This window comes from Oxyura jamaicensis, chromosome 4 (genome assembly GCF_011077185.1).
Source record: "Oxyura jamaicensis isolate SHBP4307 breed ruddy duck chromosome 4, BPBGC_Ojam_1.0, whole genome shotgun sequence".
Classification (NCBI taxonomy): Eukaryota; Metazoa; Chordata; class Aves; order Anseriformes; family Anatidae; genus Oxyura; species Oxyura jamaicensis.
The window spans coordinates 86,542,101-86,560,358 of NC_048896.1; the positions used below are offsets into that span (position 1 = coordinate 86,542,101).

At 41.5% G+C, this 18,258-nt stretch overlaps 2 protein-coding genes across 6 annotated transcripts in view; both read right to left on the reverse strand.

The window, feature by feature from the left end:
- The window catches only part of DOK7 (docking protein 7), a 64,583-nt gene extending 57,940 nt beyond the window's left edge, over window positions 1-6,643 (reverse strand). The window contains exons 1-3 of one of the 5 annotated variants that reach the window (XM_035325033.1): window positions 6,337-6,643; window positions 6,157-6,202; window positions 3,344-3,589 (exon numbers count right to left, since the gene is read on the reverse strand). In XM_035325033.1, the coding sequence (XP_035180924.1) occupies window positions 3,344-3,589; window positions 6,157-6,202; window positions 6,337-6,390 (346 nt within the window). In that variant the 5' untranslated portion in view covers window positions 6,391-6,643. Of the gene's footprint in view, window positions 1-3,343; window positions 3,590-6,156; window positions 6,203-6,336 lie in introns of those variants that run through there. The other 4 variants (XM_035325031.1, XM_035325032.1, XM_035325034.1 and 1 more) reach the window with 4 other exon arrangements.
- A 2,084-nt stretch (window positions 6,644-8,727) lies between these two features.
- HGFAC (HGF activator) overlaps window positions 8,728-18,258 on the reverse strand; it is a 43,241-nt gene continuing 33,710 nt past the window's right edge. The window contains exons 11-14 of the mRNA XM_035325036.1: window positions 15,824-15,963; window positions 13,541-13,681; window positions 12,291-12,439; window positions 8,728-10,380 (exon numbers count right to left, since the gene is read on the reverse strand). Of these exons, the coding sequence (XP_035180927.1) occupies window positions 10,210-10,380; window positions 12,291-12,439; window positions 13,541-13,681; window positions 15,824-15,963 (601 nt within the window). The 3' untranslated portion in view covers window positions 8,728-10,209. The remainder of the gene's footprint in view (window positions 10,381-12,290; window positions 12,440-13,540; window positions 13,682-15,823; window positions 15,964-18,258) is intronic.

The following is an 18,258-nucleotide window of genomic DNA, read 5'->3' on the forward strand; positions in this document are numbered from 1 at the left end:
GCAGTAAAATGGGGAATGTTACATTTTCCCACCTTTGTGAATCTTTTGCAAGTTGGTGATGGTAGATGGCAAGGTATTTTAAAATTATTTAAATGATTTAGGAAATCATTTAAATCATTAGTAAATTAAGTGATTCATAAGTAATGTACACTCTTAGAAGTCAGTTAACTCTTCATGTTTCACTGCCTAAACTCCAGCAGAGTAGGGGAAAAGGGAAGACACCCATCTCATTCGAGTTTACAAACCTCAGGTTCAAATCCCAGCTCCTGTGTCCCCTACATTGTAAGGGTCCTTACCTACAGCAGCAGCTGTTCTAGGCTGGTCTCCCACCTTCTCCAGAGTTGTTGCATTTTTAATTGTAAGCTACTGGGAGCACTTCAAAGGCTCAGATCTCACAGTGGAGATTCAAAGAGAACAATTTCAGTTAGCAAGCACCCAATTCTCAAACAATTGTTTTGACCTCCACTACTCCTCCAGTTTCTTTCACCATGTGGTCACACACACACACACACAAAGTCTGTCTGGACACAGAGAAGCACTGGGACTGTAACATTTCCAGTCAAATTTTCAATAGAGCGTTTGTCAGGAATCACAAAGATTTAGACTGTGGTTATTCATCAAAAATCACACAAAAGGGCTTCATTGCTATGACATCTAGAGGGTAGTTTCCAGGCAGTCTCATTTCTTCCCTGCCTCTTGACTACATTTCTTCAAGCATCATGAATTTCAGCCAGGTCTGAGCCTTGCTTCTTATCTAAATAGTTGCTATATACCATCTTAGCTGTAGGTCAGCTCCTCATCCATGACATACATTTGCTAAATTCCCTAAGGCTCCAGCAGAATTAGCCACAAAGTCATTTGAGTGAAATGTGTAAGGAGCCAGAGATAGATCTAACTAACCACAGCTCTCCTTACAGCTTTGCCAGTGGTGATACTGCTAAGGAGCAAATCAGTAGTCGCACAATGTCCCCTTTTGGGCACACAGTTATGTTACACAACCTATCTAAACATAAAACATGAAAGAGACACCAATATACCTTGATAACTAATATTGAATATGTAATCTTTAATATAATTTGGACACCACTGCAGAGTTAACTTCAGAGGTACTCTACCAGCAATTAAAGCATAAGAGCAGAAGCATCAGCATCATTTCTGCCTCATAAAAAAACAGACCATGATTCAACAAAATCAGTTACAAGGTACCATAGCTGCCAAAAACAAAGAGCTATAACTCAGAACTCAGATTCTAGAGCACTGTTAGGAAGCAGCATATTCAAATCTGAGCAAAAACAAAGTGGAGGGAAAATCAAGTCTGGACATGAAGCTTTTTCCATATGCTGCTTTCTTGGTAAATTCCAATTTTTTCAAAAATTCTTCTCAGATATGTACTACTCCTGCTCTGGGGTAAAATTAAATAAATAAATAAACCACAAGATACCTAGCTCATAGGTATGCCTATGAGCAGACGGTAATACTAAGGTTTTTCATTTCCTTTAGCTATTTTTTTTCTCTTCACAGCTATTCAGTGGCTCACAGTATGCTAACTTTCTCAGAATGAGCTGTGGACCTAAGCACTCTTCTCACATATGGCTTACACCTCTCTCACTTAATTCCCCTGCTTTCTCTAATGCTGGTTCTTATATTCCCTTGAGCTGTCCTACAAATCACATCCACCTGACCTGGGAAAAAAAAAAAGAGAAAACAATGGGAATTCCAGTGAATACTCCTTCCATTCTGTGGTCCTCATTCAAGAACAGCATCAGCTCCTCTCTTCCCCCACTCCGCTCCCTTTGCTTCCCAGACTCTGAGGTCATCTGTCCACAGTCTATTTTCAGCATCCAGCCACTTTACTTCCAAGGCACACAAAGGCATCCTTTCTAGTCTTTAAGGAAAAAAAACATGAGTCACCATCTTCTCTTTGTAGTCTCCACACTTTTCTCTTCCTGTCTACTCAAGATAGATTCTGTTCTGTTTGGCTTCTTTCACCTACCTGACCCAGCACAGGAAAAGGGAATCCTGAACAAGTTTTCCATACCCTGGTCTTTTTGCCTTTCCTAAGCTTCTTCGCAGTTAACATTCTACAAATTATCGTCAATTCAACCAATCATACTTGTTCCTTCATCATTCCTGCACCTCCAGTCACACACTATCCCCATCTGTCCCTACTCCAGGGCTACATGTGAAACATGGGCTCTATTCATCCCCTCATTCAGAGCATTAAAAGAAATCCTCACTTCTTCTGCACTTCCTCCAATCACAACCATAACTCTCACACCCAGCTTGAGATCAAATATTCTCTCCATCCCAGTACTGCACCAGACCAAGTTCATGAAAACTAGACCAACCTTGTCAAATCCAAACTACCCTCATGTACATGTACAGCCTATGCTGTACAGAGACTCCAAAACTTTAAAGAACTAGAACTAGTACACAACACAGCTATATTGTCAGCGTACCCACTACTGCAGCTACATCTGCCTGTATTGTTCAGGGACTCCCTCTAACTTTCCTCCTCATGTGAGGCTTCATATCTGGTAGTTCCAAGCATCCATGTCTCTGATACGCTATATTTTATTAGTGTAAAATTTCCTGATCATCTTTGCAAAGCAACGAGTCTGTAAGTACAACAGATGGCAAAGCATATGTAACAAATGATGATGACAGCTAATGAGCATCTCCCACACACCTACCCTCCTTTCCTAGTTATGACTTAAAAAATATAAGACAGCTATTATGGATTACCAATGCTATCACTCTTTCTTCATCACGGTATAATTTAAGGCTGCTAGCTAAGAAAAAAATAATAATAGGATGTATAGGAATGAAGATAGCTGGAAAGACCGTGCCCAACAACATTCTTAACTGAGAGATGTCTCTTTCTGTAAGGAGACACTAGCAGCAAAATACAGGATCAGAGGCAGCACCTCTAGGTAGGCTAGCAAGCAGCTCAGGAAACTGGGACTGAACTAGCCAAATTCTCATCAGGACTCTTTCTCTTAATTGAGACCCCCCCCAAATCGTCTCAAAATCCCAAAGTAAATTACATTACCAGTAGTAGAGCTCTGATCACTTTGTTTCAAAGTTACACACTTCCAATACCAAAGTCAAAAACTAAGTTGAATGCTCTCTCAAACAATGAGACTGGACACTTCTGTAATCACAACCTGTCAGAAGGGTTTAAGATTTAAGGGGAAGAACAGTCTCTTCACTCACATGAAGAAGTCTTCTCCTTAACTATACTTTTTTATTTGCATTTTGTCTATGTTTTTCTTTGAATTTTTCCTGGGGGGAAGAGGGGTGGGAGGGAGGAAGAGGGGGAGTATGAAAAGACAAAGGTTACCTTCCCCCAGACTGTAGCGGATTCGTACATCCCACGCATACATTGTTTCCTTGTTCTCAAATCCCAGCATCACAACTTGAGAGAGGCAGATGATAGCAAGAGTGTGATTCAAGCCCTCATAGGAGAGCCCAGGATCCAAGCCACAGATGTCTTCTAAGGTCACGCTGCTCCTCTCCTTATGCCCTTTTGCTCGCTCAGATTTATCCTTGTACACCAGCATGAGCAAACAGTCTAAAAGAAGCAAAACTGTCAGAGATGATGAGGCAAAACAGAACACATTTCTTAGTACTCTGCTTCATTACAAAAGTGCTTTAGACAACTACAAGGTCAGTCTGATCAAGTCAATGCAAAAACTCAGTTTCCTTCTCCCACCCCGCGCCCAGGTACTTTGCAGTCCTTGTTTTCAGGGAGCAGATGCTGAAGGCATGTTTCAACAGTAAACTGCAGGCTCAGAAAAAGGAAAATTAGTAAAAAGTCTTCCCAATTGTTTTTTATTTTACAAAAAGCCAGTGGTTTATCCTATCATCTCCCAAGCTTGGATGGGACCCACTCGTTAATTCTGAACACTGGGAGTTACAGTATGATAGCTGTTCACGTTACAAACGCTAAGGACTGAGAGGCTATTGTCAGCTATATTTCCATTAGAACATACTGAACCACAAATGAAATTCTTACAGTAGTTCACAGATTACTCAACTACTAAATGGTGAGCGGGCTGCACTGCCAGAGACTGTGTCAGCTCAGGTTTCCTAGTTAAATGTTACACAGTAGTCATTGCTAGATAATCATTATGTGCCACACCTTTATTTTTATTTTTTTTCTAATATTCACATGTGTCACCATTTGTTTTTAACCCCTTCCTAGAAGTGTTTATTACATAGCAAGTATGCAATGGAAGAAAGTAATTCAAGCATCATGGTGCCCTGGGAAAAGCACATTCCACAAGCAAACCCAAAAGACAAGAAAAAAGGGAGAGCTCTCTTCAACCTTTTGCAGGTGATAACAAGAGCATTCACCTTCCCCAGGTCCCCTTCCCATCGCACAGCACTCAATTATAGCTGAAATTAATGGTAAATATCCAAGCTGCAGCATCCACAGCTGCCACTGACCTGCATACCACGAAGGAGGAAGCCCCCTGTGCACCATTTCATGAATGTTGGGGTGTGGTGCTCTGAGCCCTGGCAAGGTGCCCTGTGCCGCTCAGCTGGGCAAAAGCCAGGCAAATCTCCACAGAGGTGAAAAATGACTGAAAGACTGAAACGTTTGCTAACCAAAGCGGAGCTCTGTGCACACTTCCAATTGTTTTCTTGCACCTGTTAGCAAAAACAGCTGCAAGCCCAATATTTATGCATTCTGCGATACAGTTGTGTGTCTGAAGAAAGAGATACTGTGGTTTACAGACTGAATAAAGCAAAGCACGGGATGTTTTCTGGTAGACCTGACCGATTTTGCTAGAGCAGTATTTTTGAGGAATAAGCTATATTGTCAGTAAGTTTCCAAGAAGCACCCTCATTTTACCCTTTCACACTTACGTTAGTAATCGAGACCCAGTTACATGTCTCGATACTAACTTTTAGGATCTAGAGATGCCCGTTCATGGATAGAAGTTTAACAGATGCAGCCAAGATGTAAGTCTCTAAAATACTAACATATATCTGTAACAACCCACGCACCAGGGAGGTAGGTCTGAAGAGCTTCAGTTAGTAAAGAAACATCTGTCTTACCAGCGAAAGCCTAGAAAAGGCTCCACAATCCATGCTAAAGCAAAGCAGGTCCCCATTTTCTGAGTGCAGGCAACAATTAGCCCAAGAAATATATACTTTGGGGGCCAAACGGTTTCCCAGTCAGAAAGAGACCGGCAAGCCTGAAACTTACTTCTCCCTCTCCAACCGGAAAACATCAACTCTGAATAACATTTTCAATTTTTCCCTTCAAAAATGTGGAAGTGAAGTATTTAATCCGAGATGTCAGTTTATTTTTAAATCAAAACGATGCTTTATGTCAAAACACGGATCGAAAATAACTACAGAGCTCACCACGCCAGCCTTTAACAGCCACCAGTCACCCTGAAGAAATAACATGCGCTTTAAACCAAAGCCGCACAACTAAGCTTTTACAGGCCACCTTTTTCAGGTGGTTTTATTCAGCACCTGACCGAAACGCCCGGATCAGAGCACGGTTTTGGGGTAGTTTGAGGAGAAACTGATGTTTTCTTGCAGGACGTCTCCCGGCCTCACACACAGGTCGGCAGGATCGTCCCGCCGCCGAGCCCTGAGGGGGCTACGGGTTCTGAGGGGGGCACTGCGACCCCTGAAGGGGGACTGAGCGGCCTGAGGGGGGACTGCGGGCCCTCAGGGAAGCTGAGGGCCCTGAGAGGGCTGCGCTGAGGGAGAAGCCGCTCTCCCACCACCCGCCGCCGCCTGAGGGGGGCCCCCGGCCGCCGCAGCCTCTCGGGGCCGGCTTTCGCAGGAGGGAAGGCGCCGGCCCGAGGGAGCGGGCGGAGGGGGAACACGGGGGTGAAAAGCGAAGCCTCGTCCCGGGGGCTTTCTTATTTCGGTAACCGTCGGGCTATTTCTGGCCGTCTGGCTGGCTGCCATCTGAGCCCGTAATTTGTGTGTGTGTGTGTGTGCGTGTGTATGTTCCCCCAAAAAATAAAAAGAGTAACGGCGGAGGGCCGCGGTGGTCTCCCGCAGCCGACAGGGCTCAAGGGGAGCTCCGCAGACCCCACACCGCGTCCCCTCACCCGTCGGCGGGCAGAGGAGGGAGGGAGGGCAGCGGCACCCCGGGGCCCCCCTACGCCGCCCGGCTCTTACCTGCCACTGGGGAGGGCTTGCGCAGCACCAGCCACCTACTCTTCCACTGCAACGAGAGGCGAAAAGGACAGGGTTAGGCAGGGCCGGAGGAGGGGAGAGCGGGCTCGCTCCCCCGCCGGCGGGACGCGGGGGGCGTCGGACGGGGCCCCCCGTCCCGAAGGGGCGCCGCGAGCGGGGAACCTTTTTTCCATCTCTTAACTTGACGTGACCCTCCACCACCGCGGAATCCGTCATCTTCAGTCATGATTCCGGACAGCTGCGCCCGGCTGGCTGCTCCCTCCCCGCGCTCCGGCCGAGGGGTCACTTTCAAAATAGCTTCGGGAGGTCCCCGCACGGGCACACGGAGCGCGGCGGGCGGGCGAGCGGCCAGCGCCGCCCGGCCCTCCCCGGCGCCCCCCGCCCCAGCGGGCTGAGGGAAAAGGGGGTCCCGGGGAGCTCCCAGCTGGTGCTTTATCAAACTATTTTATTGTGTTGTGCGCTTGTGGTGTTTGCTTTTTTATAATTATTATTACTATTATTTTATTTTATTTTCTCCAGGGTTTCGGCCCCACAGCGCGGCAGCCCCGCTCCGCCCGCCCCCGCCGATCCCCTCTAGCCGCGACCCCAGGCCACCGCCCCCCGCGCCGGGAATCCGCTCCGGGCTTTGCAGCTGACCGCGCGGCCAGACCCATGCCCGGCACGGCCGAGGGCCCGGAGGAAAACCCGGACTGGACTTTAGCCGCCCCCCTGTACAACGGAGCGGGGCCTGGCGCTGACACATCCCCGGCCTCGCAGCATCCCTATAGCGCCCCAGTTCTGCTTCCAAAAAGTGCAATTACCACTCCCCTTGGCTCCCAGAAGACATACATCCAACCACCCCGGTTAAAAATACTCTCTTTTTTTTTTTTTTTTTTTTTCCTTTGCAATGCAACTGTCACGAGATAACAGCCCACTTATACCAAGCCCAGAGCTGCTACAATTAATAGAATAAGATGTGTTAATGATGTCCTTAGATTTATTTCAACGAGCGATGGACTAATTAGAGTCCATTATTCTAAAAATACTCCTACTGCATCTTATTTGATGGTAATTAGTCCTTCAGCTATTTTTTTAAACAGCACCACAGCACATTTTTCTTTCAATAGCATAATAGAAGGGGTTTTTAGATGTTTGCATTTATTTCTTCTCTTTGAATCGGTCAGTTTGCATGGAATAACATATAATTTAATAAAACCATCTTTTAAGCGTGTTTCATAATGAATTAGGGATGTGCTCATTCAACTGGTTTTGCATTCCAATTCAATTTCAAGCTCAACGTTAGGGGAAAAAATCAGAAAAACTTCCTCTAGCAAACTTTAACTATATTTCATTTTAACCTATGTGATAAGCACTTACATAGAGGGGGAGAAAGTATGGGGAAAGTTTCCATGCGGAAATGCTCAAAAGAAAGGCCAGAGGCAGAAGTTTCTGGAGTCCCCATAGGAATGGGACTGATGTCCTCAGGGGTGTGACAGGTCAGGCATGGACCTCTTGGTAAACCTAAGCCTTTCCTTGCCACCCGGGCTGGTGCTCACCACCCCTAGTTGGAGTTTGTTGTGGATTTAATGCAGGGCTAGTCACCATACAGAGGGACCTCAAATCAGAAAATTCAATTCCACCAGATAGATGCAGTGACAACAAAAAAAGCAGGCTACCTTGAAAACCAAAAATTCAATTTTAGGCAATTCAAAGTATGACAATTGACCAAAGATTTGTCATTTAGACCTTTGAGGGCAGAAAATAGAGCATTCCACTTAAGAACATTCAATGTATTTTTTAAAAATATATATTTTTATATTACTACATAGTGGTAATAACCTTGCATTTTTGAAAACAGAATAATTAAAAAGCTCTATACAAATTGCCAGAAACACCAGTCTACCACCTTTCCTGACAAATAGCCACCCTCTTTACAGCAAGAGAAGACTGAGAGAATATGTATAACACAAATCCAGCAGTTTAAAAGTATGTTCAGTGTGGATGGATATTAATTTCAACATGACAGTGAAGTCACAGAACAGATATGGATGTTCAGAATGGCATAAGCTTTGTGTTGAAACCTGTTCCAAATGAATCACTTCCAGAGAAGAGTAAATAGTTCATTCGTGCTCATTTAGTACTTGCCTTTTATCAGCAGGTATAGTTAGTCTTGTTAAACAGTCACATTCGTTTCACAGTGTTAAGCAAGCCAGACTCATACTGCAAATGGCCAGGAAGGCAAACCCAGACAACAATAGCCTTCAGATTGTTTTGGAATCAAGAACTAAAGACTTTGATCTTAGCATTCACAGTATTTATAGCTGAAAATCTTACCTAAGCTTTGTGACTCAAGTTTCTTCACTCTTACATCTGTCTGCTGGAAATTTTGTGCGACACTTACATAAACTGGGAGCACCACCAGCTGGAAATGATTCTTATGCAGAGCTTTTCAGATGCCTTCTGGCACAGAGAAGTGTTATTTCTTTTTTCTACCAGCTCTCAACCTGTTGAACAACCTACACAGTGATTCAAAGATTTAATTGTAACTATATACACATCAGACTAAGTCCAAGAAACAGAGGGTAAACATTTTTATTTATTAGTTTATATCATTTATCCAGATTAGCATTGTTATATCTCTGTACTTACCTGAAATCAGATTTTGGTTATTTTTCCTTTCAAAGTTTGTTTTAACTGCAGAAATCATTCACTAATAAACCCATGAAGACACCACCAGTATTATAAAATAAAACACACATCTGAGTATCCAAGCACCACTTTACATTTCTACATTTTTAAAGAATAGCTTTGTTTGAAACACTTAAGAGAATTTGAAAATATTTGCTATCAGAGAAGAAAAGCATTTACATCATTACTTCCAAATGTATATATCTGACATGGCTAAAGATCTCTGTATTAAATTGTAATTTTCTATTCTTCTTTACGAGATTAGACTTATTTATGCTCTATCATTTTCTTGCCTTCTTGCTAACACAGCTGGCTATACAGCCCCTAAACAGTTGTATATTGTAATAATTTAATTGTTCTTATAATAATTCCATAGACCATGTCAGCAGCACATGGGCTTTATGATTATCACCAACCTCACAAGGAAAATACAAGCAGCTCCCCCAGCCAGGCAGTTTAAAAATCTGCTAACAGAACCCTCCTGAATTATCTGAACAGTTAAATAACTTGTTAGTACAAAACCTAAGACATCTCCAAAACACTGTCAAATTTAAGAAATGTTTATTTATCACCCAAGATGAAGTATTTCCAGTGCTATCCTTGGGGTGAGGAGCAGCTGATGGTCTGCAAAAGGCCCTAATGTGTTGGCAGGCAATCAGGTGCACTGACTTCTAACACTTTTCAGCAAAAAACTTGTGCTTTCAGCAGTTGTTGCATTAAACTTTGATGGAAAATTGCACAGCAGACTCAGCAGAGCTCTGAAGCATGTTACTAATGCCTATGTCAGCAGAACATAGAAATGTGCTTACATATTTTGTTGAATCAAAATCTAAATCCTCTGTTTTCTGCCCAGAGCTCGTTTGCTGTAGCTAGCTGAGGAGCAGCTTCACCTACATTGCTCTGCTGGTGTCTCTCAACCTGCGCTTCAACTGAAGGAAAGGGAATTTATTTTTTGGTGCTCCTCCTTTTTATTTTGCTAAATCATCTGAGAATACAAAGACAGATTGGTTGGGGGGACAACAGCTCCACCAGAAACTTCCAAATAACTCTTTCCATGTAATCCACCAAGCAGATAAACAGTTGTAGATTTCACTCTGTCTACAGTGAACTGTACACTCTGTCTTGACATGTTTGTTTTATTAAGCCAAATAAAGACAGTCTTGTATGCTGAGCTATCCACTGCCCTAAAACTGCAGCTCAAAGTTGCTGCTATCAGAGGGATTAGGTCTGTGTTAGGTGGTCTGCTTTGGAATTTCTAAGAATTATCAGAAGAGTTTTCATACTAGCTTATAATAAAATATTTATGCCATTTTAATGAAACCAAAAGACTCCAGGACCATGCTTGAAATGGTATCACATTTAAAATGTTCAACTTGTTTTTCGGGGGGATATTTTCTCATTAATCCAGTTTACATAGTTTGTCACTCGTGTATACACTCCAGGTTTGTTGACTCTGCCACAGCCATCTCCCCAACTGATAACTCCGTAAAGGTAAGAGATTTCATTTTTCTCGCAGGCCAAAGGTCCACCAGAATCTCCCTGTGTTAAAAGTAATGAAAGATTAAATAATTTGACAGAAAGAGTTGGAAAAAAAGATTATTTGGGGAAAGTTACAAACTGAAAATGTTTGCATGTGAGATTTAGATTTTAAAAGTGAATATGGAAGCACTTGTGCGCTGAAGTTCTGTTGTAGAAAACTTTTTTTTTTGGTCATACCTTTAAAATAATGTTTTTTTTAATTTCACATTAAAAAGAAATATCAAAATATCAGATTTTGCTTGAAAGATTTTTTTGAAGTTGTTCTGGATTCAGACATCTACTGATGAGCATGGATGATTGGGGTCCCTTTCAGTAGGAGTAAGTAAGTCTAAAAGGTTTACACCACATTGTACTATAGGCTCTGCACAGATTACATAGGCCATAGAAGGTCTGGAGAGTTTCTTAAGACAGTTTATTGCAGCCATCAGAGATTGCTGCACACATACACATTTTTCCACATGACTATATAATAATGCTATAATTTTGTGGTGTACACCCAGTTTTGCATCTATTGAATTTAATGCTACTGAGCATTACCTTGTCATTAAAACCATAAACTGAAAATAAGGCCAAACTAATGTCTGATGACACACTACAGCAAGGAGGAATTGGGAACACTTCTACTTATTTAAAATCTTGCAAATATTCAGGGAAGGGGGGTGCTTTTATTATTATTGTTCCTCTGAGAGTGACTTCCTACAGAAATGGAAACATTTGGAATGAAACAAAAATGCATGACTGGTGAAAGGAACCACATCTCAGATATTTGGGACTAAGAATAAATCATTTTTTTCCTGTTTAAAAAGAAAATTCTTGAGATTTGCTTTCTAAAGAGGTATGCTTTTGAGACCAAAGTAGGTAGGAAAATTGTATTGCCTTCCTGTTAGGAGATTTCTTTGATAAATCAGGGACATCAAATGAAATTCTCTATCTGAAATTAATTTACTTCTCAGAAACTTGCATGTGTCTCCACAACTTATCTCACTGATTGCAATTTCAGTACCCATGCACTGATGAAAAAAATATAAAGTTTTCAAGAAGATAGCAGAACACATTGTCTACTTGACATTTCTTGGTCTTCAAATATTTTTATACATTACAGATGGTTTATAGATAATTTCATGAGCATACGTTAAGAAAACTCAGAGGTCAGCTACATTTGTTGTGACATTAGGAGGTCTACACTGTTTTTCCTTAGATCACACTACAAGTTGGCCAAAAGTGAAAAAATGAATTGTTGATTCACTAATAATGATTTCATGTTTAAAAAAAAACCTCTCATCTCTCACCACAATGATTCTGAAACCCTATTCAGAGCCACAGTGTCATAACTCAAAAAGAGACACAAAGTAGTATGAATTTGAGGTCCTTCTGTGAAGGATTGAAGTCATGAAACAGTTTCCAATGGATGGATATCCTACACCATTAAAACCCTTCCACTGTAATAACCTCAGTGCGTGCCTCCTCCAATCTCCACCACTGCTCCCACCTCCTACCCAAGTATCCTTGTCTCGTCTCATTCAAGCAAGAGGGTTGGGGATTTGGCTTGCCAGTGCATACCTGCCAGCATACCTGCAAACACAGTGCCATCCCTCAGCCAGGAGCTGAAGCACCTCCTCTCCAGTGTATAACCACTATATAACATCCTGAAAGTATTTTTCCCCCTCTGTAGAACTTGACATTGAATGGGTTAAAAAACTAATGGGGGAGCAAACAGTGCAGTCACATAAATATCTTTTCTTTAGGAACCTTTTTTTTTTTTCTTTTTTTTTTCTTTTTTTTTTTTTCTTTAGGAACCTTCCTTTTCTTTAGGAACACTGTAATGTGTAAAGCAAGCACTGTAACACTGCAACATTTCTTCCAATAATATACATTTATATTCTTCGCTTGGAGATGACTCACAACATTACCTGACAAGCATCAGATTTGCTGTCAAAGTAGCCAGCACAGAACATATTTTCACTTATTTCTGTTCCATAAATTTCAGGGCTTCTGCACTTCTCCTCAGAAATAATTGGAATCAGTGTTTCTTGCAGGACATCCGAGTAACCAGAAATATCTTTAAAAAAAATTCCCAAAGAGGGAAAGAAAAGTATTTTTTATAAAATGTGAAGACCATAACACAGAAACACAATGCAAGATACAACGCATAAACATATTTAACACATTTCAGTTGTGGATCTCTTTAAAAGATAATAATTATTCTAGTGATCAGATCACTTTCTGCTTCAGGTTCCCTGCCCTTTAAAACAGCAGTATTTCAAGCCCAGATATTAACCCACTTTGGGTTCTCTCATTTCTTAGAGACTCAGGAAGATTTCCCCAGCACTCCTCTTTCCAGATGTGATATTAAATCATAAATTATCCAAGGATCCATTACCTCTTTTTGCCCTTAAATTGCATGGTTAGATCAGGATGACAATTGCTCATTGTCTTTTACCAAAATAAGGCAGCCAGCTCCCTCATCCTTCTCATCTATCTGCACAGGCCTCTGCTATCTCCACATCAAGGCAGCATGGCCAAGATTTATGATCCTGAAATTCCTTATCTCAAAGAATAGGAGAGAAGCAGTATTTCCTTCTGCTCACCTTTCCTAAATCGTATGTAAGCATTTCTTAGCCTAAAGTCCCTTTGGCCCTCTCTAGTAGATGTTTCCAAAGTTTTCTGCCTGGTGAAGGTAAAGACCTCCTCCATCACAGACCAGTAAGCTGATTGCGTTTGCTTTGCACTCTTTGATATCTACCTTGAGAAACCAGGAGTAGGATTCACTTGACAGTTTTTGCACACTTTGATATCTACCTTGAGAAACCAGGAGTAGGATTCACTTGACAGTTGATGGCCCCTAGAGCTAAGCTGCTTGCTCCAGGCTCCACTCACCGTCCATGGAGGTCTAGCTAGAGAACAAATTATCTCATCCTAAATAGATACAAATATTTGGTCATGGGAATCACGTTCCAAATTCCAGGGACTACAAAGGAAGTTCAGGATGACTATCTCAGATGTAAATGCTGTAAATATCCAAACGCAGGTAAAATGAATCCCAAAAGAAGTCCCTTGGAAAATATTTTACAAAATCGTCAGCTGTGTAGCATATCCTTGAGCATCATATTTAGTTATCACCAGGGTTTTCCACAGGTACCAACTTTGTCATTTCACTCACTCTCGTGCTTGTGTCCCCATCCAGAAATCTGACATTTGAACTGTTCGGGGAAAACGGTGTCACTGTCCGGCAGGCAGATGGGCTGAACAAACTGAGACTTGACAGCACAACGCTGGCCATTCTTCTTCAGCTTAATCAAAGCTGCAGAAGAGAAAATACATCAGGAATAAAGTGACTGTTCCCATTCTTTAATGGGATTGGCAGCAATGGGTCTCAGATACAACTTTAATTATCCCCTAAGCCTCTCTTAATTAAGATATTTCAATCAAAGACAGGCAGACTCATCTCAAGAGCACCTGATTTCACACTAAATTGAAGGCTGAAATATTCAGCTACTCCCCTTGTGGGAATATTTATTTTATGCTGCACTCACTGAGCAGATTTTGCTTCACTGCCTTTGTAGAGAAGGGGGAAGATAGAAAATATATATGTCTCCTCCCACCCCAAAGTTAAATAACAGTGACATATCCACAACTTTCAGCTGAAATAAGTGGGATGTGCAAGTGCTCACTGCTTCTACAAGTCTGGCCACCTGCCTCATTCCAATTTGATTTAAAAAATTAATTTCTACAAGAGCCAGTGTATCTCATGTTCCTTGTTATCACCGAGTTAAGCAAAATTCAAGTTCTCAAAAATGAAGGAAAAGAAAATCAAGCTATTTCAATACCAAGCTTCTGAAAGCTATTGAGAGTTACGCAGCCTACACAACCTTTACTCTCCCCTCGTGAGGCTGAAAACAGTGTAAATATGGAGCTGTGCAGCGTCGTGAACTCAGTAGTGAACAGGGATGTCAAAAGTAGCAGAAACTTCACTTCTCCTGTAGTGAACCTCCTGTTTTCAGCTGTAGGGCAAGCGAGGGGATGTTGTGTTTGGTGTAATACGGGTAGCGTGATGGGTTTGGGCACACTACTCAAAGATGATAGAGCTGAGGCCTGTGGCTACACCTATTTAAACTTCCTATCATTGCTTTCAGAACCTGCAGGTTTTCTGAGCACAGCCATGTGGAAAGCAAGAGATCCCGCTGAATAATTCTATTTCTCTTCTGACTACATTTTTGGCTTTGGTGATATGTGTAAGCAGTGTCTCAGAGGTCAAGGAGCCCACACAAACCACTCCAACACTCAGCAGTTTGCTCTTCCTCACCTGCCTCCTCTCCCCCAACTCTGCCTGTTTCTGAATCCCCCATACTTCCCAACAAACACTTATGTTTGTTTCCTTCTGAAAAGCAGTTTCAGTACCAAATAAATCTTCTGCTGCATCAGGAAAAAACAAATCACTGACAGGGCAGAACGTGCCCATACATCTTTGTCCCCAGTTTCTGCCTGCTTGTTTGTTTGCTTGCAGTGGTGCATGTCTTAGGAAGTCCATCTTCAGCCAACCCTAAATTTGGACACTGTGCATGTGAGTCATGCCAAATTTCAGAGCAATCTAAAAAGTCGGGAGATCCCAAAGTGCAAACTGTGATTTATACCAGGATATTTCAGAGCAGAGCAATACCCCAAATCAAGTTCATTTCTTGGTATGCTCTGACAGAGCTCCCACCAATGTAGGACCTGAATGGCTTTGCTACATGGTGAAAAACGTTCATCACCTGGGAGCAAAAAGCCAGTACATTCCTGACCTAAGATACCCCTGGTGCCAGACTATTAAATAGTTTCATAGACAAAGTGCTCACACAGCTTGATACCACAGGGAGACATGCCAGCTTCCATAACAGCAGATCAGAAAATAAGAAGCAAGTTCCTCTTCTATTGTCATTCTGGCTAATATTATAAGGTCAGTCAGAAGGGCATTTAACTTTTGACTGGTAAGACAGCTGATTTTTAAATCCATCTCCTTAGTGTAAAAAAATGATTCTTAGTTACAGATTTTTCAAAGCAGATGGGGCTATTATATTCATCTAGTCAGATGCTCTATACAATACGGATAATAACATTTTACCAAGTAATTCCTGCTTCAAGCCCACAGTTTTGGGTTTGGTTGAAAAAAAATGCCTAATCGCATGAAGACTTGAAGTGATGATGAATCTGCCATACATCTAGGTAAATTGCTCCAAAGGGTAATTATCATAATTATTGAAAATTTGCAATTTATTTCTCATCTGAATTTGTCTAGCTTTCAGTTACTGTTTTAACTCTGGTAGAACTAAGAACCCTCTGTTCTCAGAAGCCTCTCCTAACGTCTGCGATCCTTCCACTATGAAGGCAGCTTCCAACAAGTCAACTAAGGCTGAAACTAAGTCAACTAAACAGGAAATAAAACTGTAAGAACAAAAATACTTACCAATATCATGTTCCGTAGGGCTGAACACAGAATACTGAGGATGCAAGACGTATTTCTCTATTTCAAATGTTTGTGTTACATCAGTTGTTCTATTAAATATATGCTGACCCAGAACTACTGTAATAGTGGATTTTAGAGGACTGCGGTACAAAAGAGAGAACAAACAATTCTGTGATTAGAAGGACAAATAAAAACCAGTTTTCAATGGCTGCGTGAGCCATGAACTGTTAATAAACTGAGATCCCCACCATGCCCATTATTTACCCTCTCATTATGCCTTGATCTGTCACCCAGGCTTCTTACCTACTGTGGGACAGGAAAAAGATGACTAATGTTTTAGGGAGTCCCGTGCTCTGTGGGTCCTGATTAACCTCATTAAAGGCTCTTGCTCCTTGAGAGAAGGAAAAGACAAGCCCCATGCACTGCTGCCCAGCTGTTGTCTGGCCACAAGCATCTTCAGGGTCTGCAAGCACTTCTTGTTATATGAACTTAACTGGGTCAACCTTGACCAGACTTTACCAATGAGTACCAAAACAATTGAGGACCAAAGGACAAGTCAGAGGTGGATATCTCATTCCTCTGGGTAACTAAACTCTTAAAAATATTATAGGTATAGATCAAGATTTTAGAGGTGCTGGCAAACTGACAATTCAGGAGCATCTGCGTGGCTTCCACCTAATAACTATCACCATTTCTGTTCTGAGATTAGATTGATCCATGTTTACTCTGTCATCTACAATCAAAAGCAATCTGATGGAGGAAGGTCCAAAAGCAGAGTGATCTAATGGAAAAAAAAACACACTCGGAGAATATAGGTTTTGTGATTCACACCATCTTACTGATTGTTTGCCACAGTCCTCTCATATCCAGTGTCCTATGTCAGAGAACTAATAAGAACCAGTACAAAAGTTGTGAAGAATGGGAAAATTGTGAAAAAGCAAGTGTTTGGAAAGACAATAAATTCTCTAGCTTTGAAAGCAATTGAACTCAAATTTCACTCTTGCTTTAAAAGCAGATTCATTTGCACATGCATGTGCATGTGCACAATGAAATGAATGTACAATGAATTTAGCTAGTGTCTTCAACACGGGGAACACATATTTTTTGTTATCCAGTGCAGGAGTGGAAAATATCTGTCTTGCATCATGCACAGATCCAGAGTGGTCAACATCATTCCAAAGTTTCCCCAGTTATGATTCTGTGCATCGCCAGTGACTGCCAGATAAAAAAGCACTGCGGATTCTCCTCCAGTACTGAGCACAAAGCAGTCATCAACAGATAGGAGAGATTCTGACTAATTGCAGTGCAGAGAGCAGGCAGCTACCCTGCAATAATTACTATGAGTATGGTTAATGAAGCTCAAAGTTTGGGCGTTGTTTTGTTTTTGTTTTCATCTGGAAAACAAGAAAACGGTAAAAAATGCTTCAACCAGTATGTAAGGCCAGGATTTTCTCAGTGTTCTTGCAGTAGTAAACCAGTCACTTTGAAAATCTGATTTGAGGCATGTAAAACAGCATGGAAGTTTGCTTCCCAGGACAGTATTTAGAAAAGATTTTAAAAGCACTAAATGGTTCCACTGTGACTTACAGGTGATTCATTCAGGAGAAGAAATAAAAAGTGAGAGGCTACAGAAAAGGGAAAAAATTAAAAATCTAGCTAGCTATATAAGTATCTATTGTCGCCTAGTGGAAAACAGTTGAAATTGTGGCTAACTTAGAGGTACTAAACATAAGGAAGAGTGCAAATTACAAAGCAGCAATTATGGAAAATCTGTATGTACCAAACCACCAGCTGGAAGTGGGTGGAAATGTCCTGAATAGCTGCCAAAGTTAGTAGCTATTTCACAACATTTGAAAAACAAATGCGTTGTGGATCAAGCTCCAAATGCTTCAGTACAGCATTCACAATGGTATTATTAGCTCTACAAGCTATCAGTGTATGTATTCTGGCACGAGGTTTTCTGTTTCTCTTGGCTTCTTTACTATGCAAAGGAACAATGGGTATGAAATGATGTAATATTTTTACCATCAATGTGATCAAACCAAAATCAGGAAAAGTGTTCAGCATTTGTGGAAAATTAAATATTTAGAATAAAGTAAAACCATCCTATAGTCAATATTTTCCCCAGTGCCCTGCAGCTGGAGGGAGGAAAAAAAAAAAAAAAACAAACAAACAAAAAAAACAATTCACCCTTCAAGGAAATATACTTCAAAAATTTAACAACAGTTCAGTTCTTCCGTTTGGATTTTTGTAAAGCTCAGCCTACTCTATTTGTGTCAAACAACAGTAATTTATTGCCTCTAATAAATCCTTACTTGGCTGTTTCAGCCTTTTTGAACAAAACACAATAATGAGCGTAGTCATCTCTGTTACACCTCAAAGCAGGCATAAATTTGCAAAAAGGTAACCGAGAAGAGAAATACTCCTGCAGATGC